Here is a 26,366-nt window from a genome sequence, read left to right on the forward strand (position 1 = left end):
CACGAGAGAGCACCTAACTCCGACACTCTCTTGGCGGAAGTCAAAGCCAATAAGAGCACTGTCTTCCAGGTCAGTTACTTCAATTCCACCGTCTCCAGCCGTTCAAAAATTGAAGACTGTAGAAAAGAAAGCACCAAAGAAATGGACCCTGCTGAAGGAGGTCCGGTCATCACGAAATGTTCAAGGATCGTCTGCAAGAAGAAGCTGCAGGTCTGAGAACCAAGCCCTGCAAGGCCAGTTCGGCGCTACCAGAATGCAAGAGACCCCGCTCTCTCTTGATGCGCTTGAACATTTGAGATAGAAGGGAAAACAGTGGAAATAGATAAGCAAACTGGAACTGCCATGGAGCTGTGCATCCACTGCCGCAGGATCCCGGGTGTGGGAGCAGCGTTGCAGAAATTGATGTTTGAACCTGGTCGCCACTAGATCTATCTAGGGTTCCCCCCAACGCTGAACCAGTTGTTGGAAAACCTGAGGGTGAAGGTCTCATTCTCCCATAAGTCCTGACTACTGAGGTAATCTGCTTCCCAGTTGTCCACTTCAACAGAGCCATCCCAACTTTGCACCAAACAAAGAATGTGAGCAACCTCCCTCGTGGTGCATCGGCTTCTTGTTCCACCTTGGAGATTGATGTAAGCCGCCGCGGTTGCATTGACGGACTGAACTCTGATGGGTAGTCCTCTCAACAGAGGAAACTACTCCCGGAAGGTGTTGTATACTGCCCTGAGCTCCAGAATATTTATTAGAAGAAGAGCTTCCTGGCGAGACCAGCGGCCCTGGAATTGATGATCCAGAACTACTGCCCCCAGCCTCGAAGGCTGGCATCCGTCATTAGAAGGATCCAATCCCAAATCCTGAATAGCCAACAGATGGCTGGACTGCAGCCACCACAGGAGGGAAAGGCGCGTCTCAGGAGCCAGACCAGGCTGTTCATGTGGAGGTGAGAGCCTGACCACTGGGATAGGAGATCCAACTGAAAGGTCTGGGAGTGAAATCAACCAAACTCCAAAGCCTCGAAGACCGACACCATCTTACCTAGCAGACAAATGCATAAATGCACTGAAACCCACCGAGGCTGAAGAACAAGGCAAACCAACTCCTGGATTGACAAGGATTTGTATATCGGCAGAAAAACCTTCTGAACCCTGGTGTCCAGAAATTGGAGGCATTGGGAAGGAACCAACTGAGACTTTGGAAAGTTGTGGATCCATCGTGTTGCAACAAAAGGTGGTAGTTGATAAACATCCTGGAGGAGTCTTTCTGGGGATGGAGCCTCAATGAGTAGATCGTCTAATTATGGAATTATCGTTATCCCTTGAATACGAAGTAGAGCCACCACGACAGCCGACTTTTGTGAAGACCCTGGGAGCAGAAAAAAGTCCAAATGGAAGAGCCCGGAACTGGTAATGAGACTCTAGAATGGTGAACTGGAGAAATGCCTGATGTGGTTCCCAAATGGGTATGTGTAAGTAAGCGTCCTTGATATCCAAGGACACCAGAAATTCTCCTGGTTCCAGACTTGCGATCATTGAATGCAGGGATTCCATCTTGAATCTATTAAGTGTAGATTCAATGAGTTTAGATTTAGAATAGGTCTGACCGAGCCGTCCGACTTCAGTACTACAAAAAGATTTGAATAGAATCCTTCCTTGCGCTAGTGAGAAGGAACTGGAACTTCTGCCTCCAGAAGCTTTGTGATAGCCTGTAGTAACACCCTTGCCCAAACTGGTGAGGAAGGAAGACCTGTCTTGAAGAAACGAAGAGAAGGCTGAAATGCAAAATCTATGCGGTATCCTTGAGACCAGATTCTGAACCCAGGCGTCGTTGCAAGTCTGTGACCAAACATTTCTGAAAAGAAAAAGTCGAGCTCTCACCGTGGAGGCTCCCAGATGGGCTGGTAGCTAGTCATGCCACAGGTTTGTCGACTGGCTTGGGGCCTGACTATGAGGTAAGGTGGGAGCTCCCCGTCTGCCCTTTCATCCTCTGGTAGCAGTGGAGGAACCTCTTACTCAGCCTCTGAATCTAGAGGGAACACTAAAAGAATGAAAGGAAGTATCTGACTGAGATTTCTGAGGCCCTGAGGCTGAAGAGGAGGAAGGCAGAAAGGTGGACTTACTACCTGTGGCCTGGGAGATCCACTTATCCAATTCTGAACAGCATATCCCCCATGAAGGGTAATGCTTCCACTGCCTTCTTGGACTCGGAATCCGCCTGCCAAGGACAAAGCCAAAGAGCTCGGCGAGCTGCAATTGCAGAAGCAGAAATCTGAGATCCAAGTAAACCAATATCTCTAGAAGCCTGTGTATGGACGACTTCCTAATGTGCTCTGCCAGAGAGAAGAGCTCTGACCTAGGAGCTTTCGAACGCAAACCCTTGGCCAATTCCTTGGCCCAGCGTTCTATAGCCTTGTTGACCTACGAGCCCACGAAGGCTGGACATAGAACACCTGCTACAGAGAAAATGGATTTCGGAGTAGCCTCTAACTGTCAGAGGCTTCCTTCAGGGAAATTGCACCCGAAACCAGAAGAGTAGTCTTTTTTTGACAAACGGGACACAGACGAATCAACCAACGGAGGGGATTCCCACTTAGCCGTATTTTCTGCAGGGAAAGGATAGGAAGAAAGAAAACGTTTTGCGATCTGGAACTTTTTGTCCGGATGTTCCCAAGCCACTGCCAGTTGATCATCTAGTTCCTGTGAAATAGGAAAAGTAATAGAAGACCACTGTGTCTTAGTAAAAAGGGATGACTGAGCTGGGAACTCATTGTCCGTTACCTTAAGGAGCTGACGAACAGCCAGAATGAGAGCCTCTAGCCCTTGAGGACCAACGTCCATCTCCTGAGGATCCTCCTCAGATAGCAAATCCTCATGAGTCCTGTAGGAATTCCCCTTCCTCTGAGAAGCATAGTCCTCCTCTGACTCATCAGATTGCAAAATAGCCGAAATAGCCCTCTTTTTTAGGTGGCGGATGTGTGATTACCTGACCCTGGGATGAGGAGCCCACCACCTGAGCCCAATTATCCATTGACCGGGTTAAAGACCGGTTCTGTCTGCCATGCCGATTATGGTCCTGCATTGGAACTCTGTGTCCTGGATGCTTCTCTCTGTGTGTAACTCAGCCGAGTCAAAGAGAGGTCCTGGACTTTAAATTATAATAAGTGTGACTAGCTCTTCCCCCTCTATACCCCCCCCCTCCCCCTCTAAGCTTCAATCTTAGAAAACTGTGCCTGAGGGGAGCTGAGAAAAAAAAAACAGACAAGGAGGCGAAGCAAGTACACAGAACATATGAAAAAGGTAGAAATAGCAGTAACACAACCAGAGACATTAAACAGATCTCTATGAGTCATAACATAAAATTACCCCAACCCTGGCAGGAAGGAACAGCGCAGGGTGGGCGTCCAGTGTCCCCTTTGGAGTCGGAGAAAGGGATTTATCGGTAAGTACCAAAATCCTGTTTTCTCCTTCATCCACTAGGGGACACTGGAGAGCATAGACAGTGGGGGTGTCCCAGAGCTCCTATTACGGGTGGGAAGCACTGAGAACCCTGCAAAACAGACCGGCCATAATGTGCTGCAGAGGCCGCAAACATGTCAAATCTATAAAAAAGAATAAAGGAATGTCGGCCAGACCAAGAATCTGCTCGGCAAAGTAACTCCATGGAAGAAAACACCACCGCCTACGAGAAACCCACGGAGCGAGTGGAATGTGCTGTAAAAGAAAGCAGAGGCTCCCTATAGATGAAGCCATATATGCCTGACTGATGGTCAGAATCCAATGGGCCAGTGACTGTTTGGAATCTAGCCAACCAGGACTAGCATCATCATAGAAAATAAATAGATTTTGTTTTACCTATGGCTGCAGTCCTATCCACATAAATACGAAGAGCCCTAACCACATCCAAGGATCCTTACGAAGGACAGTGTCGTGGAAGAACCGGTACCACAATAGGTTGGTTGATGTGGAAAGCTGGAACCAATTTTTTAAAAATCCATTCTTGTACAGATTTCCGCTCTATCCTCATGAAATATCAAATATGGAGGACGACAGGCTAGAGCTCCCAGACCCAACACCCTCCTGGCTGATGCCAGTGTGAGAAGAACTGTTACCTTCCATGAAAGGTATATTAACTCCGCCTGCAAAAGTTCGAACAGAGGAGACTGTAAGAAATAAAGTACGAGATCCAAATCCCATGTAGCCGCAGGAAGAACAAAGGGTGTTTGTAACCGAATTATGCTTTGTAGAAAGTCTGTACCTGCGGTGTTCAAGACCCACTCTTCTGGAAGAAAAAACATCCGAGCTGAAATTTTAACCTTCGGCGAACCCAACTGCAGACCGGCTGAGAAATCTGCTTGCAGAAAGAGCAGAAATCTGGTTAGGTAGAATCTGTAGGAGGAACCCCTACAGTCACACTATGAAACATAATTCTTCCAATAATGGTGGTAATGTTTGGAAGTACCTTCCTTCCTAGTTCTAAGCATAGTAGGGATTACCATGGATGGTATCCCTTTACGTCTGAAAATGGCCCTTTGAAGAGTCACGCTATCAAACGTAGCCGTTTTAAGTCTGGATAAACTAAAGGACTCTATAGTAAGAGATCTACTCTCAGAGGTATAGGCCACAGATCTTTGATCAGCAGAAGTTTAAGGATGAAATACCAATAGAACGTTTCCCTTTAGACGTGTTGTAGAATCCGAAGGGAGAAGAGAAAATGGAGGCAACAGATAGAAAAATCTGAATTGCCACGGTATTGACAGTGCGTCCACTGCCTCCGGGTCTCTCATCCTAGAGCAGTAGAAAGTTAGCTGATGATTTTGTCTGAATGTCATGAGGTCGACCCGAGGAAGACCCCACATTGGTGAACAACCTGTGGGTGTAGTGTCCATTCCCCTGTTCTACCAGCTGAGATAATCTGCTTCTCAATTTGCTACCTCTGGAATGAAGATTACTGAGTTTGTCATTGCAAATCTTTCCACCCAGTCTAGAATCCGCTTTTAAAATTGCCGGAGGTCTGGAGTTGCAGTGATTAATGTACGCCACTGTCATGGCATTATCTTACTGAACCCAGACTGAACTCAGCTCTGCAACAGGTGAACTGTTGTGTGAATAACGTAGGAAAAAGTGTCCGCAATTCCAATGTGTTTATCAGCAGACTCGCTTCCTGTGATATCCATCGGCCTTGGAAGTGCTGTTCCTGAATCACCGCTTCACATTCTCGCAGACTCACATCTGTGGTGAGAAGAGTCCCATCCCACACTCCGAATCTCTTTCCCTCCAGTTGGAGTGTCGGGTTCAACCACCAAAGAAGGAGTAACCCGAGCTCTGGGACTTAACTTTATTCATTGGTGAATTAAAAAAAAAAAAGCACTTGTCTTCATGTAGATTACAATGACAGGATGCAGTATCACACCTGCAGCTGTACGAATGGACTTGAGAATATACTTCAAAGTCTTTTCTGATGTCTTTAAAAGACATGACCTCAGGAACTGGAAGCGTCGAGTTCTTGAAAAACCGCTAAGCCGATGGATGTTTGTTTTTTGTTTTTCACTCTCTCATTACTGCACCCCAGGGTATCTTGAGCAGAGGTACGAGAAAAAGCCATGATCTTGAGATTCCAAGTCCCTCATGTGCGTAAGCCACAGCGTTCTACACGCTAAAATCACCAGTAGGTTATGAGGTATTCTATGCTGACGGAATAAACTCCTTAACGGCAGCTTATTTCTCATCCCGTCAGCCATGAGTTTATTGTGCAATTTTATTAATTGAGACATACAAACTCCACACAGCCAGAGCCGTAGTGGGTTGTCGAACCCCCAACACTGCTACGCAGCAATGCCAACCACTACACCATCTGCGTTACACCATAGGGAATTAGATGATTGTGTGTAACTAATCTGCACCATATTTGTAGGTACATATGATACATACAGACCACACACATACAACTGTAAAGTGTAATGAAAAAGCTCAACAGAAGGAACTGCTATACAGAGAGACAGGAGAGAGCCACACTTTCCCTAAAAGCGCTCCTAGCAGTGCCAGAAAACACTAGGCATAAAATGAAGTAATCACATATACTTACATGCTCTCCTGACCAGCCTAAACCCTACTGTGTACTTACAGTTCCGTTTAGGCTACCAGTTTCACTGCAGCGTTTTATATTATACATTAGGCAGAGTCCCTCCGTGTAATGGCCGCCAGCACACTTCCAGAGAAGCGCTGGAAAAAATAGGGCTTCGGAGCTAAGCTCCGCCCCCCTGCAATGGCGCTAAAACTGTACTGTAAGCGCGTTATAAACATGGTCTGAGATGCCACTAAGTAAGTGGCAATGCTTTATTATAAAAGACAGACTATAATGAGGGATAACAAGCAGCACTATCAGGTCTGCAGCAGTGAATGGGATACTGTTAACCCCCGCTCTTACATTAAATCTGTGTGCTCTGTTACATGCTTGACATGATGAGCCACAGCGTCTGCCGTCTTACTGCTCCTTTATATCGGAGCAACCTGCTGCTATACTGCCGGTTTTAATAATAATAATGATAACCTAGCTACCTTGCTACTTGGGAAGCCAGGGAATACTTACAGGAGCTGCGGTGCTGCCGGCGGTGGTAGTGACTGATGGGGGCCGGCATATGGAACCCCCTTTTATGGAGACGGTGGTCTCAGTAGTGCGTGCACATGCGAGCGTGTCCCCCCCGGCAGCTCCATCGTTGCAGATAGGCAGTGCAGCTGCTGCCTGTCTGTCCTCAATGTATTCAAGTCTTGATGACCAAACCCTGAGAAGTGTAAAAAACATCTCGCTCCCCTCAGGCACGAACTAAGACTGAGGCGTAGGCTTAGAGGGGAGGAGCTAGTCACAAGCTCCCTCTCAGCACCATCTATACCCCACTGTCTATGCTCTCCAGTGTCCCCTAGTGGATGAAGGGGAAAACCCTTTAGCTGTGTCTGTATCAGCGTTTCTGCAGGCAGAGGAGCCGATGGCTGCTACATGGGAAAAGGGCGCGGGAGTCAGTGAGATTCACGCTCTTGTCTAGCCGAGAAATAGGAAGCCCCACCCACCTCAAAGCTGGCACCCAGCCAGTGTTTGTAATGGCCGCGTCTGAGTTACACATCACCCCGCAAGGTCAGCCTTCCCTACAGCAGGGAAGGCTGGTATACTTACCAAGCCATGCCACCAAACTGCGGGGGAGTCAGGGAGATCCGGACCCAGCCGCACTAATGTGCTGCTGACTAGGGACCCAGACGCACGCTTCAGGAAGCGCCGGCGGGTCCCACCGGCGGCTCTAACGGCGCAGACAGACAGGGGCTAACTGTCTGCCTGTGTCTCAAGTTAAATTAATTAAAAAATAATAAAATAAATCCTTAGGAGTTGATGCCCAGGGATCCGGCTCCCTCGAGGCACAATTCTTAAACTGGGGGTGAGGGGGGCATAGAGGGGGAGGAGCCAGTCACACTGATTTAATTCTTAAAGTGCCGGCTCCTCTCTAGACCCAATCTATACACCACCGTACTAGCTCCAGTATCCCCTGTGGCTGATAAAGAAATCATGTTTGCCTGTATGATCTGTGTGCATGTGTGTACTGATATACTCACTGTCTGGTTTTGAGCTCCAGGATTATTGCATCTACTCTGTGTATCTTATTGTATGCCAAGCACTGTTCCCACACTGCCAACACATCAATGTCTCACATTGCACACTGTTCTTAGGTCCAACACATGCATGCCTCTCATTACACACTGTTCCCACAGTGCCAATACCTGTACCATTATTGTATGTTATGTGCTGTACAAAGAGTGCCAATGTATCAGTGAACTGTATTTCACACTACAGAACTACCACCTCTTGGAGTATCACAGCTTTACCTCTTTCGGTGTGTTTCCCCCATAGAAGCAAAATTATAATGCTTCACACTTGCTGGCAAAACTTCATTCACAACTGAAAGTGTAAGTGGGATGTGTGTCGACACTCTAATTGGCCGTTCACCATCCTAGAGCCACACAGTTAAAAGCAGATGTTTGACGTATGAAAGAAGCTATTGCTTTTGTGTACCGTAGCAAATGAGCACATTACCCACTTCATAGATAATAGTGGTGTACTATGAATTATATATATTTATTTGAAATTACAGAACGGGATACATTGCAACTTTATTGCAGTATTTGTACACACTATATACAAAATTTTTTTTATATTTCATATTTTTAAGATTGTTTTAAATTGCAAATGTTGTACCATATGATGGTCTTATTATAAAATGTAATATTTATGTGTGCTAACAGGCGCTCTCATTAGCTGTTCAATGTCATAGACAAACTGTTAAAAGTAGAAACCTTACGCACTCATGTATCTTTCCTTTGTATCGATACCACTAATTTTGACATATAATATGACATTTTGATTTTGCATGCACTGACACTGGTGCTTTGTTGTTGAGACTCCTTAAAACCAAAGGGTGCCCTTCCTTGTTTATTTATGCTCAAATGTCCACATATATTGGGAAAGAAGCTCTGTGTAACCCTCGGAGGCTGGTTATATGCCGGTTATTTAAGATACGCAGCAATATAGAATACTTTCTGTGGATGTTTTTTGGCGTTTGTCCTGTGAGTCTGAATGAATTGAAAGTTTTATATTGAAAGAGCGTCCCAGAAATAAGTTTTTTTTTTCCCCTTTTCAAACTCTTAGTCAAGATTACTACTCTTGGGAGCACCACCGGCTAATGTAATGATATCTTCCTTATACAGTATCAGCAGCGGCTCCTGCCCTCTTACCTGAGGGGGGTGCCGCGGCTGTTGGTATGGCTTTGGCTGGCGCCTGCACAAAAGATCTGGCAGGCGCCACACAACACCGGCTTCTGGGGGCTGCATTCACTGCAGCCCCAAGAAGCCGCGTAAAGCTGCCCGAAAGGCAGATCCACCTCTCCCTGGGGCTGCATGTCCTATGCGTGACTGGCAGGTGGCACTTCCAATGGGAAGCCACCTCCAGTCACAGTGTAGCCAGTGCAGTCACAGACTGCACTGGCTCACTGAAGTGGAGGACTTTACTGGGGGTGGGGGGGGGCCTGTAGCCCCTAGGTTAAATCCGCCACTGTACAATATGTGTTTTATATGAGTAAATAAGGAATAAGCACTATTTGTTCCAGATATACCGGTATTTAGAATTACCACTTTTCAGTGGAAACTAGTGCACCAACCTATGCCTGTATCTTGTGTCTAATCTATTTACCATAGCCAGCATTAACTCTTTCAGCAGTTTCTGCTACAGTAGCTTTTTTTGTGGGATCGGACGAGACAGGCTAACCTTTACCCCCACATGCATCAATGATCCTGTTGCTGGTTCACCGGTTGTCCTTCCTTGGGCCACTTTTGGTAGGTACTAACCACTGCATACCAGGAAAACCCCACAAGACCTGCTGTTTTGGAGATGATCTGACCCAGTCATGTAGCCATCACAATTTAGCCCTTGTCAAAGTCGCTGAGATCCTTACGCTTGCCCATTATTCCTACTTGCAGGACATTAACTTCAAGAATGGACTGTTCACTTTCTGCCCAATATATCCCACTTCCTGACAGGTGTCACTTAATAAAACAGGAATGTGTGGACTATACATATTCCTTCAGCAATTCACAAATATATGCATGCTTATGTTATTTTCTTTTCTTACACTGCAATTTAAAGTATATAAAAATAATTAACAATATATAAATTAGTTGTGTGAGATTCAGAAGGCCGTATTTGTCGAATGGCCTCAGGCCTAGAGAGGATAAGGCCTACCCTTTTCTCTTTAAAGTCAGCAAATCTGTGTCTGATGCAGCAGCCATCTTGTTTAATGTTTTAGCAATAAGAATTGTAGGTTTAAAATGTCAGTTTTAGCATGTACAGACTAGTAGACAGCAAGTCTCAGATTTTATAAATAAAAATAGTTATATTAAGATAGCCTTGGTCTGCAAGAAGCTGGAGCTGAAGGCTACATGGGAACAGAAAAAGAAGATAACATATTATATTGTCAATATTATGGTTAGGACATATATATTCGCCATTTTGGATGTATTGGAGATATGGACAAGTTACAGTATAAAGTATTGAGCAGAGACAGAGGAGGGAGAGCAGTCGGAGGACAAAGGAGAGAGGGCACACAACGAGGGTCTGGGGGTGCTGGTGCCGTTCGTATGTATGAAATTGGCTGACTGGTATGCTGCACTAGGTGTCACAAATTTATTTTACAATTATTCCCTACTGCTGTTAATATAACCTATGTTTTTGTTGTGAGTCTGCACTGGCAAAATACATGTATAACTAAGCAGTTTTTAAGTAAAAGCAGCATTGTCATTTATTTTAGAATCTGTATTTGTGTGAATGATTTAATTTCTCTTTGTGACGGGGAAGATTTATAAGTTATCTAGAACACATCGCGTTATCAATTATGGAGGCCCAGCAGCGAGATACACCCAGTTGACACCCGCTATAGGTCGGTGATTGAGGGAAGGAGAGAGAGAGGGCACGGGCAGTAAGTTGTTTTGCTCATAATTTTTATTTATTTTTTTTAAGTGCGGTATTGTTTTTTTTTTTTCTCTCCTCTTCCTCCCTCGGTCTCTGATTTGGTGGCAAGTTAAACTGTGCTGTATTCATTGAATGTTCTGGATTTGTTTTTTCTTGTTAGAAGTTTTTTTTCCCCGTTATTGTAACAAGATAATGTTATAGAGCTGGAGGCACAGACAGGTCATCTAGTAACAAATGACGAGTTGTAATGAGAGACAGACATGCAGTCCAGACTGAAGGGTATTAACAATCAAAACTTGCTTAAGCTTGTCTGCTGGTGCAGGGGACAGTTGGGAAGAAAAATGGTAATTTTCAGGGGTAACAAGACAGCTTCCTCCTTATTGGTGGAACAGTGGTAATTGAATTCAGGTCCTTTATATCCATCTCTTTCTCCCTAACCATAGCATAGACAACTGTTTATAGTCATGCCCCCCACCTCAACTTTATATTTGCAAAGCGTACTAAACTCCGATTGCCAAATCCCTATTTACGGAGTTTAACAAAACCGGCAGCTTATTTATTGAGTTAATCTATTTTACAGCTCACAGTGGAAATGCAATTTGAAGTGTTTTCATTTTTCATTTAGATCCATATTAAACATATACACTATGTAGACAAAAGTGATTGAACATTGACAGCAAATATATCAAAGAGATTTTATTTGACGTCAGTACTTTGTAGGTCCAACACGTGCAATGATTACATGCAGGAATAATGCGGCAATAGCACCAAACCCCATATGACTTATAGATCTGCAGCACATATGTGCTTATTCACTATCCATATCCACCTGAAATATCAACAAATCTTGTGAGGACACTACTCAAAGGGGACAGGAAGAATCACTTTGATTGAAGACTTTTTTTTTTTAATGGACTTTTAGAAATTACCAGGAATCCCATGCATACATAAATAAATAAATAAAGTCAGCTAAGAGAATTAAGAAGCGCTCCAAATCAGTGTTTTTGTTTATTTTTAAATGTATTTGTAAATATAAAAACTTTGAAAATTGACCTCTGTTTTGGAGTTTTAATGTTTTGGTACTAAAGGGGCCTATTCATTAGCAGATAAATTTGAACGATGAACGATTTATCGTTCAGTCGTTCAATTTATCTGCTAATGGATAGGCTCTGAACGATAAAAATGCGCACTGCCGCGGCGGACAAATTTGGTCTTTTGTCTCTCCAACATGTTGGTCAGTTATCATTTATCGCTGACAGATATTAGAAATATCTGTCGCGGTAAATGACGAATGATTTTTTTTATGAAAATGAATAGAAACAAAAAAAAATCCACTCCCAGAATGATGTCATGCAATATTGTTCGTAAAAATCTGTCATGTACATGACAGATATCTGTCACAGCAGCCCCAGGAATTTTCAAAAGATAAATCTTTTGTCTTTCAGAAAGATCTGCTAATGGATAGACCCCTTAAGAATATATATAGTACCAATACATTAACACTCCAAAACAGAGGTTGATTTTGATAAATAGTTTAGGTGTAATCTACCTTTAAGTATACTGTACCCTCAAATCTTCTAATACCTCTGTGCCTTCCATATTTTATTTATTATTATTTTATTATTTATTACCAGTTATTTATATAGCGCACACATATTCCGCAGCGCTTTACAGAGAATAGATGGCCATTCACATCAGTCCCTGCCCCAGTGGAGTTTACAATCTAATAATCCCTACCTCATGCTCACACACATACACACTATGGTCAATTGTGTGGGGAGCCAATTAACCTACCAGTATATTTTTGGAGTGTGGGAGGAAACCGGAGTACCCGGAGGAAACCCACGCAAGCACAGGGAGAATATACAAACTCCACACAGTTAGGGCCGTAGTGGGAATTGAACCCATGACCTCAGTGCTGTGAGGCAGTAATGCTAACCATTACACCGTCTGTGCTGCCCACACATTATGTTATTATGTTTCCGTTTCTCAAGACAAAAATCGTCATGGTAAATATAAGCTGTATTTATTAGAATACAGGAAGGAAAGGTCTGCGAACAATCATTGCTCCAACCAGTGGAGTTACAGTGAAAGCACAAATCCACCAAACATTAATCAATAATGATTTATGACTTTTATTAAGTACCAGTTTAGCACCGGCTATCCCCCCGAATACCAGATTTTGCTTGCTCTATTGGACTATGACCAATCATATTACAATGCAGTATAAAAGTTTGGTTCAAAATGGAACAACTTAATTTGACAATGTGAACAGCATTACAGTCCGTTTCCTCACTTCACTGCCCAGGCGCAGACAGAGATTTGTTCATGAACTGTCTTTTCACAAAGCACATCCACCACTAGAAAGAAAAATACATTGATTGAAAAGGAAGTAGATAGAAGGTCATGGATTCTGCATAAGGGACACACAGTAGGTGGAAAAATATACAGACATAATAAGCCATCCATTGTTTAGCTTATTTACTTGGATAAACAGTGTACGAAGTTACAAAAAGTAATATTTTGATTATATTGTCCATTTAGGGACAAGATCACAGTGTGGCCTGTCTTCCATTAGATGGCAGATAAATTACATACAAGAAGCCAGACACTTATTTGTAAAAAGGCCAAACAGTCCAAAACTAGGGCAACAGAATTGCAGAGGCACTCTTAATTTTACCATATATTTTAGTTCTGATTTATGCCTGCCAGCCAGCATAGGAAAAAAACAAACAAAAGTTCATTGTAATTGTTGGCACTTGAATAACCACACAGCGATATATCCTATACATTGGAAAATACATAAAACAGTTGGTAGTAGGACGCAGACAGCTAATTACCTTGCTAGGCTTGTCATTCTGAGGGTCAAACACCTTTTCACACAGCCTTAGACCAGTCTCTTGTCTCAGCTGTTGCAAGTAGGCCCTCATCACTTCTGGAAGAAGAAGGAAGAACATGTAAGAAGAATACATGCTAGTGTCTAGTGCATATGTGCTAGAAACAGACATTTTTTTTCTAGAATGGAAAGTATGACATGAACACTGTTGAGTATGAATGTTTCCCAGCAAAAAGACATAATTCAATGATAAGGCTAACCCCTCTACTACTGTGGCCTCTGTCCATTCTAAAGGGGTTGATTGAATGAGCCCCACAATGTGCCCTTAAAACGGTGTGGAAACATCAGCAACGGGAAATCAATTTGCCCCCATTATGTTTCGATTTTTCCCCTAACTCGCAAATCTTTCTATGCAGACCTACGGCCCATTACTATGTGACTGATTAAAATGACTGTGCATAAAGATGCCATACATGTTACAATGGACTTTCAATCTAGTACTTTCCTATGGGATGCAGCTATTATGCCGGCAGTCGAAATACCGACGCCTCAACCCCGCCCCGCGGGAATAATGCCAATGCACCGATCACGACATCTGGATCCTGACCGCCGGAATCCCGAACGTCCAGACGGCGGGTAAGTATGAAGGTAAGCCGGGGGTGGTTAGGATTAGGCATCCCCCCGGAGTGTTAGCATGCGGGGCGGGCAGGTTAGGGCTAGGCACCCACCCGGTAGACTTAGAGTGCCGGAAAGGGGGGGGGGGGGGGTTTGGGTTAGGCAAGCCCCGGGAAGGTTAGGTTTAGGCACCACTAAGGGTGGGTTAGGAGAAGAAATGAGCACAGGGGGATGACAATGCACCCATTACAATCTGACAGACTGTCAAACCAACAATCACCAAACTGGAAATTCTTCATTCTATCATCAGTCTGAAGTTGAATGAAGCGTGTGTATTTTAATAACAATCCTCAACTGCCCTGCATTGCACATGCACTACAATGATCCTTCTGATCTGTTATTTACATTCTGGCTAATAGTAGTCTGATGGGCCTATGTATGCCTAAATTGTATATGAATTTTCTCAGTCCAGGATTGAGATATTTAAAAACTGATTTTTGTTTTTTGTTCAGAACCGTTCCAGCTGAAATGTAGTTACACACATCACTAGGTTTAATTCAACATTTTAGAGGTTACAGACTCAGTAAATACAGAATTCCAAAAAGACATAGTTTAAGATTTCAATAACTGTGTGTTTATTCCTTGATGTTTTAAGATTGCACATTCCAAATTTAAAGTTGGGGTCTTGTTTTTACTAACGTGGAAATACCTGATCTTGTGCTATACACTAAATACAAATAAATTAAAATAAAAAAGTATTAAAAAAATTAAAAGGTGGCATTATAAGTTGAGAATTTTAATACTTTTTCCTCTCGAATTGGAAAAAAATTAAATAAAAAACCTGATAAATTATTTGAGTAATAATAGAAATCATCACAGTGAATTATTTTGACAAATTTGGAAGCAGTAAGACCCAGGGGCCACCTTCTTACCAGGGCCTAAACTATTGCAGAATCTTACCGTCTTCCTGTTTGTTGGAAGGTTTTACATACATGGCGTTGAGGGGGAACCCTGGTTCTCCTGGGATGGGGAAGTTGGTAATACCCAGTGTGTACATTTCCTTTTCCCCCTGTCCTTTAGAATTACACTGGTTGAAAGAGAAAAACAGATTAAATAGATAATGGATTCTTTAACCAACTTTTTAATGTATGAGGTATGGTGAATAATTACAAATGACTATATAGACCTTGGCACCAAGGGGAAAAAAAGGACATTAGTCTGACAATACAGTGCAATAAAAAGCTTCTGCATAGCTAATAGGAACAGGTAGAGCATACTCTGGTTGAAATCTTTCGGAACCTAGTTGATACCTTGATCTGCACAAATAGGACAGACCATAGGTTGTTATTCCTAGAAGTGAATAAATCTGTTACACATGATGTACATACAAATGATTTAAATAAAGTTTTAACATTTCCCCTTTTTAGGTTTGTCACCAGTTAGAAGTAATTGTAAATCTCTTTAAGAGAATACCATAAAGTAGACTGGAAGCATCTGTGTACTGTGTTCTCCCTCATTCCCACTTAGGATGAAAAATCTTCCTGCTGCAATAGTTACACATCTTCATTAATAAGCAATGGGAACCAATGGGAATGCAAGACACTTTCTGCTGTGTGGTCTGAAATACAGACCACACCTTTTATATTTTTAGTGATGTCTTCTCTTTACATTATGTAGTATGATGCTATTAAGGATCAATTGAAGTCAATGAACACAATGTTTAAATAAATAAAAAAACAAAAACACACCCAACCATGTTGTTTCATTGCATAGCCCTAGGATGGCATTATAAAACAAAAGGAGAAATTATTGATGATCTATCTCCATAGGTCCAATCGGTTTGCTGAAAGCTACAACTGTTGCCACTGTTGTTAAAAGGGTAAAATTGTATGATACAATGCAGCTTATGGGCTAATGGCATAAACCTACAAGTGTTCTTACAAAAGGTATATAGAGTTCACCAACACCATTAAACACTGCTGAAAGTGCTCACCTTCTGCAACTTTTTTAGACACTCGGAAATGTAGAGAGTGATATATATTAATGTCCGGTCAGCTTCATTCTAAAAATAATTAACAGATAAATAGACACCAGGAGTTAATAAATTATTAAATATGAACAAAATAAATGATCGAATATCAGCAAAAGGCACCTGCTTGAGTGTGTACTCAAGATGAAACACACTAACATTGCACTACTACACGTAGCATAATTGTGGCTCAGCGCTGGGTGTAGCAACTTGTATCCGCAGTTTTTCCATTTTTAAAATTACTTAATAAGGGGGTTTTTCTTTTTACCGTAAAGTCCTTTTCTCCAAGAATAGAGACTGGATTTTTTTTTTTAGTATATAATCAGCACAGTGTCACATGGGGGGACGGATATATCCAATCCAATGTGTCCTCAACTACTGCTAAAGGAGAAATTGATAACATATATGCACTAGTAATCCATATATTTTCCTTTAGCAGAACAGTTGTTCGTTTCAAACCCCACCAAAATAGTGAGTGGGTCATCAGCAAGGGTTATTTTGATCGAATTTATATAATCCGCTATGGTCTGTCCCGCCTTCGCACAAGTGCAGTGGGAACTGGAGCGTGTACCAGAGCCACATACACCCCCATGATGAATAGCTTCATCTGCAGGGGATAGAGTGAAGGGTCAGCCCAGAGTAAACAGCAAGGAACCTGGGACTGGCAGAAAGATGTTGCAACCGGTGTAAATGTAAAGGTGGGAAGTAGACCGCTCAACCTGGGGAATGCTGGTCCAATATGCTAGTGTAGGGTAACCCAAGGCAGGCATAGGCACCCCATGGCTCTCCATGTGTTGTGAAACTACAAATGCCAACAAGCCATACCAGCCACATAAGATAAGAGACTCATGTAGCCCAAGCCAAGCTATGTAGCCTGTGGTCTCATGCAGATTTCCCTGTGATCTTAGTGCATAGATATATTGGGTCTGGTGCACAGTGACTACTATGCCAGCTTGTGTAGTGTATCTTGTGTGATTTTGCTCTGTGGATGCTTAGAAAGCAAACATACAAATATCCATTAGGTCAGACCCGCAAGGATGTTGCACATATGAAATATTACAACTGAAGAGGAGTTTAGTAAGGCCCTGTTCACACAAATGTGGCTAATGCAGACCATTATGCACATATATACCCATTATGTGCATATTTTTCGCTTGCTATGGGGGCAGGTGCAAATACATGTTGCGTAATTTATACTCATTTTGCCATTAAGTCTGAAACAGACCCATAGTTATCACTCTAGGAGTTAAAATTACTGATTAGAATTTATCATTTTGGCCCCTGTTGCTTAAATGTAATGATTTGGATTGAGTTCAGTATTTGGTAGAAGCTTTTTTTTTTGCATATCTATATTTATTAAAATACATGGAAGTTACAATATTACTATGATACAAAAGACCATACACTGCATTGAAAGAGTAATCTGTATGACAATGCTTGTCACTAATTTGCCATATCCTCTAGCTTGCAGTAGAGACATACACCAACTGGGCGTGGTATAACAGATCGACAGTCAATATCTCGATACCAGATGGTCGACAGGATCAAAAAGGTTGGACGCTTTATTTGTAATTTAACCCTAACCATCCCTTGACCCCAACCCTTCCCCTAGTGCCTAACCCTAACCGTCCCATCCGGCAGCCTAACCCTCCCCTAAGTGCCTATCCCTAACCGTGAAAATGCTGATAAACCATGCAAAAACATGTGTCGACAATTTTTGTGTCAACCTTTCAACCCTGATGACCATTTGTAAGGTGAAGTTTTGCCCCTGTCAAACTTTTGACCACGTCGACCTATTGCCTGTTGGCCATCTGGTGCCGACCTATCGCCTGTCGATCTTCCATCCGAAACCCAACCGTGGGACTCTCACCACTGAAATGCTCAAATCTTAAATAGCTCTCAGTACATAGCAAAACAATAGAAAACTGAATAGATACAATTATAATTAACTTACCTTAATTTCATAATTTTTAAAGAAGACATTAGCCTTGAAATAAATTATAGCTTCGTCGATAATATCGGTGTCCTTGGCTAATAGAGAACAAAAAAAAAAAAGGAATTATGAAAGGGTCACTTTTTCGTAGATAAACATGTAAGACATTTACTACGGTTTCATAAAATTCCACATAAATATTTGTGTTTACTGCTAGAGCAGTTCAATTGATTTAATGATCAACTAAACCTAATATTGGACACTATTTTATTACGTTACAGATGTGGAGGTAAGACAGGGTATAAGGTAAAGTGTTTCTTCTCACTAAAAGCTCCACCATATGTGGACAATAGTGCCCTCAAGACAGCGGGTGTGTACCCCTGATGTCTGTGAACTAAGCCGTTCACAGATATATCGGCGAATCGGACCGTGTGTATGAGCGGTCCACACGCCTGCCCATACACCTGCTGCAGGGATTAACATCTCAACTGGCGGGCAAATTCAAATGCCCATCCAGTTGTGATGTCAGCACAGATACATTGGCAGAACGATTGGTACGTGTGTATGCACTCGGCCAAGTGTGTACCCAGCTTAAGTAATAAAAGAATAGAAAGTGGGTTTCAAGCTACTAGATGAAGATCAATGTATGCAAACAGCCTCTAGAAGGGTTGGATGGTAGGAGTATCTCAGTTTAATCTTAATATTGTAAAGATGGCGTCATGGCGAATCTGTAGATAATGAAAGAACGACCCTGAAGAAAGGGTCAAGCAGTGAGGGAGCTCAGGGAACTCAAGAAAGGAGCTTAAAGACACATTACCAGGGAGGAATTTTATATTGTGTGGTCTACAAGCTTTAAACTCATGTGCAAAAACTCCAAATTGAGAGTGCTAATTGCAGGGTTGGGGAGAAGAACATCAGAAGAGGTCTGCGCTTAGGAGCTATCCAGACAAGGGCATAGAGGGAAATCATAACAAATCGATGGGATTTCACATCTAGCCACAATTGAGTGTGGGAATTTGCATAGGATAAGACTGCCTGAGATAAGGTGAGGGGCAAGATAATTCTCCTGTGGACAGCAGAGGACCGAGTCACCTTCTCTACAGTGCCTATAGACTAATTCAAGTCAAATTCTGGTGTCCTACCACAACGCACAAAATGGGGATCTGTAAGGACTGGTATGGTTTGACAAAGTATTTTCAATTTATGGTTTATATATGACACTATCTATTGTAGGATTTACTTGCTCCTTACATTAGAGGAAAAAGGAGATAAAACCCACCAGTCAGGAATTATTTCAATTTGAACAAACCTAGCGATGTACAATACAATGATAGATCATGTCCATAAAATTATTTTGCATTTGTAGGACATTAAGGGGGAATTACATTTTTGAGCGCGGCGATAATTAATGGGCGCCCGTCACAGCAATTCAATTGTTTTGTGCATCCATTTTAAACAGAATTTAGCCACATATAGCGGCTAAACCCATTTAAAGTCCTGGATAAGGCGGCCCAGACTTTTTGCACATTTCTGCATGCCACCTCAGAACGGTGCGAGCAGAAATTCTGGCACCTCTCGTATCCGAATAGAGCAACAATTTAATTGCTCTGTCGGGTGCCCATCACGGACAGCCGCCGGCACAAACATCTGAAATTGTACATGTACAGCTTACAATGAAAGGAACAAATACATTCTACTAGGTATTTCCTTGAATCTCTGTCCATTTTGCTTATTGTTTTTCAGTGTATTGGCTAAAAAAAAAAATACATAAAAAGGAACAAACTAAGCACATTTACTATTCAATATTAAATACAAAAATATTTTATGTAAACTTTTGAACATACTTTGCTATAATTATATTCTGTTGTAAGGTTATGTATCTTTATATTGATCACTTAATTACAATATTAGTGTCATTTCTGCACCACAATTACATTATGGTTTGAATTGAGACAGAGACAGATATTATATGATGCCATTATTAAAATGTTTGTTGCTGAAAAATAAAATAAAATATTATATATATATATATATATATATATATATATATATATACACACACACACACATATATATACACACAAACATATACACAGTATGTTTTAAAGAAACACTCAAACACGACAAGTTGCCTTGCAGAACAGATGACTCTGGAGCAGGCAGAGACTTGCAACAAACGTGGGGCAGGAATGTGACTGAAACCTTCCCAAAAACCTGCAGGACTTACTTTCTCTGGGGGCGGGCCCTTTGAATTGGCTTCTGATCGGCAGCAGTGCCATGTTTCCAGTTAGCTTGGTGTCTGATTCCATCAACATAGAGTGATAGGCCTATAATGTAAAAGACCGATAATAATTTTCAAATTAAAGCCCACACTTAATGGGGGGAGCCACAGATTTGTTACATATGAATGATGACTATGAAATGTGACATATTATGGGAGCTATGCCAGTGTCAGATGTTTGGAAGGTGGAAAACCTGGCTTGGGGGCTGCCATTTTTATAGACTTCTTCTAGAATAAATTTTTTGACATCTCAGTCAACACATTTTTTCTTACAGGTCAATAAAATTAAAAATAGAATACATGTGACATTCCCAAAGGTTCGAGAATATTTTACTAAACTAACGCTGAGTTTTTAAAAGCCATCATAAAAAGAAAGTGGACATCAGCATAATTATGATTTATTTTTGGTGAATCTTAATTTCTCACATAAAATTAGTACTTAAACTGAAGATATACAAAATTGGTGATTTATTATTCCCTTATACATACATATATATATGCATGACTATTACATAGCATATTAGAATACCTGTTTCTCACAAGTTTTAAATAAACAAACAGTAAGAATTTGATTTCAAAATATTTTTTTTCAAAGACCATTACCATAACACTATGATAAATAAAATGTTTGGCATGTCATATTTAATATTATTCCATTAAGACACATACATGTATCTCTATGATAATCTATGTATTGATCAGGTGTTTTCAGGTATATATACTTATATTTCATGGGAGATTTTATTTACCTTAAATAAAATTACAATGTAAACATTTACTGCATGCAACAAAATACTTGTGTGTTATGGTGCATACAAACGATCCAACTTAAAAGAACGATATAAACGATAACGATATCGTGATTGTTTATATTGTTCTTTTTTTCCAACTCCTCTAACGACCAAACGATGGTCGATGCGCGGGCACGGATGGTCGATATTAATAATCGCCCGTGCATGCAGGCCAACCTGGTTGATATCAACCAGGTTAGCCTGTTTGTTCTAGGGACCCGCGATCGTTGATCGCAGGATCGTTAAGGGGTTGGTGCATGTGCTGGATGTTCAATAGCGAACATCCAGCACATGCAGAATGATCAGACAACGATATCTGATCGTTGTCTGATCGACCCGTGTGTAAGGACCATTACACACATACTGAAGATGCTTTTTGGTTCCTAGTGTTCAACAGGTAATCAGACACATTTTTATATACAGGTTGAGTCTTCTATATCCAAATATTCCGAAATACGGAATATTTTTAGCATAACTGAGATAGTGAAATCTTTGCTATTTGATGGTTCAATGTACACAAACTTTGTTTAAGGCACAAAATTATTAAAAATAAAGTATAAAATTATCTATACACTGTGTGTATAAAGTGTATATGGAACATAAATGAATTTCATGCATGTACACAAACTTTGTTTGAGCCACAAAATTATTGGAAATATTGTACAATATTACATGTAGGCCGTGTTTATAAGGTGTATATATAAAACAAATTCATTCTGTGTGTATATTTGGGCCCTATTCCTAAGACATTTCAATATGGTAAGCAAATATTCCAAAATACGGAATATTCCGATATCCAAATTACCACTGGTCCCAAGCATTTTGGATATGGGAGACTCAACCTGTATTTTCATTAGGAGATAAGATTGGTAAGTAAATTAGATGATGACCAATTGCACAATAATAATATATGAAATATAGCACCCCAGACTATCAAATCCATTTCCATGGCACTCTGCAAGGAGCCAAGTGGTGCTATGCCACACTGTCAGCGCTGGATAAATACAGGTAAGTACAAATAATAATGGAAGATGAAGGCTACTAAGGTGGCGGCATAAGCTGCAATATTGCACGGCATGTTCATTTCATTTCCACAATTATATACATTTTCTTTACTGAAATCTTAGGGGTCAATCCAATTGTACGCAAAAGGTGCGAGTTGCCATTGTTACGGCGTTCAAATGCCGGCAACGGCACTTGAACACACCCCTCTTCGAGTTCAAATGTGCACATTTTGCTCGGAGTCCTATGGGGCTGCAAGCACTTTTGTGCAAGTTCGGGCTGCCGTAAAGTGTGGCTGTTGCCGCGATGACTCGCATCTGCTAGATCATCATGGCTAATTGGATTGAGCCTTAGCTTTTAGTCTATTCAAAAAAAAAGAAGGTACATTTGCCTGAGTGAAAATTCATAAATTCAGTCCATAAAATAATGTCAATAAATGTTAGCGATTCTATCTTGCACATTACAGGGCCCAAACAAGGCATTGCCTGGCACGCACAGAAACTCAGCAAATACAGCTTTCTTTCATATAGTATAACAATGTTACATAAAGGTTCATACACCAAAAGCCACTTCCTGGCCTAGCGACATGTTCCCTTTTTTGTCTAAGCACTTGAATCATACATGTACGTGCACAGCATTTACACAGCAAGTAATTAACCAATGAAAGACCATACAGCTATTCATGTTTCTGTACTCCAATAGTCCACAATTAATTGCACCCCAATATAACACTTATGAGGGGAAAAAGATGCCAAAATGGAGCCAGAAGGGAGAGGGGCACCAGGTGGCCGCAGCACGAAATCAGGAAGGATGGGCAAGGATGCCCATTCCCATACCTTAGGCGACCCGCTGGCCAATAGAGCAGCGAGACCATGCAAGTAAGGCAGGGAGCTGGGAGGCAGATATAAAGCAGGAAGGAAGGAAGGGGGGGGGGTCACACTGGAGACCTGTGTGGTGGGGAAAAGTGGTGAGCATGGCATGGAATGGTATGTAGGGAGATTTCAGAGGTACAGGCATACTCACCAGGGGATAGGTCGCACACATGGTATAAAGGGGCAGTTGTTATCTGTCTACAAGGTTATGCTGAACATGCCCCACCCACATGGTATAAAAGGGGGTAGTTGTTGCTTGTCTACAAGGTTGGGCCAAGCACGCCCAGTCTACTGGAGTGAACACGGTTAACCAAATGGTGAGAGCACCTTGCCCACCAGTTCCTTCCTTGTTCCGCAACCTCTGGTGTTGTATGTAAATAAAGCTGTGACCCATTTTGCCCAACATACGTGATGCACTGTTACCGTGTCATGGGATGCAGGTGAAATACCGGCATGCGGATGTAGGCGCTCAGAATGCCGGTGCCAGAATCCTGACATCAGTCAGAAACCCAGTGCCGGCATCCCATTGGTAAGTATTGGGGTTAGGGTGAGGCTTAAGGTGCCCACACACATACCGATATACTTACGATCCGATGATGTGTCCGATTTCCCTTGAAATTCTCCCCGGCAGCTCAGCACACGATATGCTGTCCAATCTTCATCCGATCTCCTGCAGCCAGACTTTTTTATAGTGCATTGTATCCTAGATTGTGAGATCTGCCGTACTGCACGGCAGATCTGATGATGCGATGTGCGACCTGCGGGGGCAATCATCACATCGTGATCATGATTGGGCATTTTTTACCCGACTTGTTGTTCCAATGTGTCGGAATCGGCCAGATCGGGAAAAAATAAATAAATATCGCTATGTGTGCGGGAACCTTTAGGCACTGGAGGGGAGGGTTAGGATACTTACCCAACAGGTGTCGGTATCTTAACCCTGTCGGGATTCTGACCGCCGGCATCCCTTACCCAACCCCTTGTCATACCCCCCGGGCAATATACTGCTATCAAGTGCATTTCCCAGCATGCCTCCCTGGATACAATGCATCACATAGCACAGGGTGTATGTCATTATTATAGGTGATGATACAGAAGGCCAGTACAAACCTGAATGTAGTTATATGTATACAGGCACCGTAGGGATGTAGTCTGTCTGTGTGTGGTGGGAGTATAGAAAGCCTGGCTGTATAGTGTGATATGTGCCCGGCATGTAGCTGATTATTATTACAGGTATAATAAGGACTTTATCGCCCTCCTACTGGCAGCATCTTCTCCGCGCCCCGCCCGACACTCTGCCCGGTAACACGCAGCGCTGCTGTCACTGGGGGGGGGAATGGGCCGTATAATACACTGCCACGGAAGGCACTTACCGGCATGATGACTCGCTGTGAGGCAGAAACCGATCTCTATACACCAGCGATGTCGCTACCACACTTCCGCTGTCCCACCCTGGGCGGCCAACACAGGAAGTAAAATACGTGCGCTTCTGCCGGCAACCACCAGGGGCACCAAAGCTGCTGACAGTGCTGCCGAGCCTGCGATACCGCCTGCGGCCGCTAAGGGTCGTTTCTGTGCACAATATTTATTTATTTCGGATACTCGTCGAAGCATATGGTCAATTCACTTTGTAAATATATATATATATATATATATATATATATACGCACACCCCCATGATTCATCAGCTTGTAGAACCACATAAAAATGTCCTAAGTTATATTTATAAACTTCCAAGTTCCTGGGTTTTGGAACAATTTGTCCAGGCCTGCTCTGCAGTTTATCAGGAGAATTACACAGTAAATCACATTTTTTGTACAGGGTATAGAATCTGTAGTGAGTATGTACATATATGATTAATTCATATTGATGATAAGTAGTAATGAACAAGTATTCTGTTATTGTGGCATGCTAGGATTATTTTGATTTTAAATACATGTCTATTTACTCTATATTATCAACATATTGAATACTGTAAAACAGTTGTTAGTGACAGCTATAGATGACTTATTCTGAGGTACACACCACTTATAATTTATATACAATACTATATATTGTAAGAGAATTAATAATTGAAATTGGGTTTTGATAAAGTTTGCTAACATGGATTTCAAATTGAACCCTGTAGTGCATTCCTGTGCAGATATTAATCTCTATGGGCCTATTCATCATCCCTTAATGGAAGTGGAAATACAAATTTTCAATTACATTTGTAAAATGAAAGTATCTGGGTTATTATTCACACAGGTAATGCAGGCGATATCACATACCTCCTGCTTATCTGGCAGCCCCAGTAACTGAGAGTTTTCGGAGTTTGACAGCGGGAACCTAAGCCATGTCAGACGGCGTTGGTTCCCGTAAACCCGCTCCTTCCTATGGGAAGGTTGTCTGTGTAGCTGAGGGAAAAGATCAGATCCCTTTGCTCATGTCAGCGCTCTCCGCACACATGCGTGAACTCAGGTCACGCATGCGCAATAACACTGCCAGGTCAGACATGTCAGAATAAAGTTACGGCATTACTAATTAGCGGTCTACCCGCCAGTGATAGAGATCGGGGAAACTGCTGCTTTTTCGAACAGCTATCCCCGCACCAGAGCAATCTTCAATTAATACAATATCGGATGCCACAACTCACGGTGAGTTGGATACCAAAGTATCTGGGGCATATTTATTATATATTGCATATTAATCAATATGCCCTTATAGATGAGAAGTGTAAAAAATATATTTTTCAGCATCTATAATTTTGCATCTTGACTCTAGAACGGGGTATACAACATGCGGTCCTCCAGCTGCTGTGGAACTACACATCCCAGCATTCCCTGACACAGGTTTTTTTTTTTAATTAGGGCATGCTGGGATGTCTAGTTCATGAGAATAGTTATATATTGACTTCTGCATTCATTGTACATGTGTTTAACTGATTTCACAGGGACCTTGTTTCATGTTCACAAGTTATAATGTCCAATGTGATCTTCGTAACTGACTACACTGCGTTTCCAGCAACCATCTCTCCTCCTCCTCATCTGTCACTCCTACTCATTTACCTTGTGTTATGTGTCATACAGTGCATCTGGAAAGTATTCACAGTGCTTCGCTTTTTCCACATTTTGTTATGTTACAGCCTTATTCCAAAATGGAATAAATTAATTTTTGTCCTCAAAATTCTACACACAATACCCCATAATGACGTGTAAAGTTTTGCAAATTTAATTAAAATAACAAAACTAAGAAATCACATGTACATAAGTATTCACAGCCTTTGCCATGAAGCTCAAAATTTAGCTCGGGTGCATCCTGTTTCCACTGATCATCCTTGAGATGTTCCTACAGCTTAATTGGAGTCTACCTGTGGTAAATTCAGTTGTTTGGACATGATTTTGAAAGGCATACACCTGTCTATATAAGGTCCCACACTAGACAGTGCATGTCAGAGCACAAACCAAGCATGAAGTCCAAGAAATTGTCTATAGACCTCCAAGACAGGATTGTCTCGAGGCACAAATCTGG

General features: G+C 42.0%; 1 protein-coding gene across 1 annotated transcript; it reads right to left on the reverse strand.

Annotated features, from left to right (window-relative positions):
- Positions 1–12,506: 12,506 nt before the first annotated feature.
- ARPC3 (actin related protein 2/3 complex subunit 3) lies at positions 12,507–24,337 on the reverse strand. Its single transcript, XM_088449199.1, has 7 exons — positions 24,230–24,337; positions 20,138–20,237; positions 17,932–18,008; positions 15,942–16,010; positions 14,909–15,035; positions 13,338–13,432; positions 12,507–12,857 (listed from the first exon to the last, which is right to left on the reverse strand). The coding sequence occupies exons 1-7, from the start codon at positions 24,233–24,235 to the stop codon at positions 12,795–12,797; spliced, it is 537 nt and encodes a 178-aa protein (XP_088305325.1). The 5' UTR covers positions 24,236–24,337; the 3' UTR covers positions 12,507–12,794.
- Between the last annotated feature and the right edge of the window lie 2,029 nt (positions 24,338–26,366).

The sequence above is a fragment of the Taudactylus pleione genome, unplaced genomic scaffold, assembly GCF_031769625.1.
Source record: "Taudactylus pleione unplaced genomic scaffold, aTauple2 ptg000479l, whole genome shotgun sequence".
Taxonomy (NCBI): domain Eukaryota; kingdom Metazoa; phylum Chordata; class Amphibia; order Anura; family Myobatrachidae; genus Taudactylus; species Taudactylus pleione.

Excerpts from the sequence above, each read along its gene's own strand:
- ARPC3 (XM_088449199.1), bottom strand. Across the intron at positions 15,036-15,941 it reads GTCTAAAAAAGTTGCAGAAG|TGTAATTCTAAAGGACAGGG; the intron begins GTGAGCACTTTC and ends TCTTTCAACCAG. Across the intron at positions 13,433-14,908 it reads TTCCAACAAACAGGAAGACG|AAGTGATGAGGGCCTACTTG; the intron begins GTAAGATTCTGC and ends TTCTTCTTCCAG.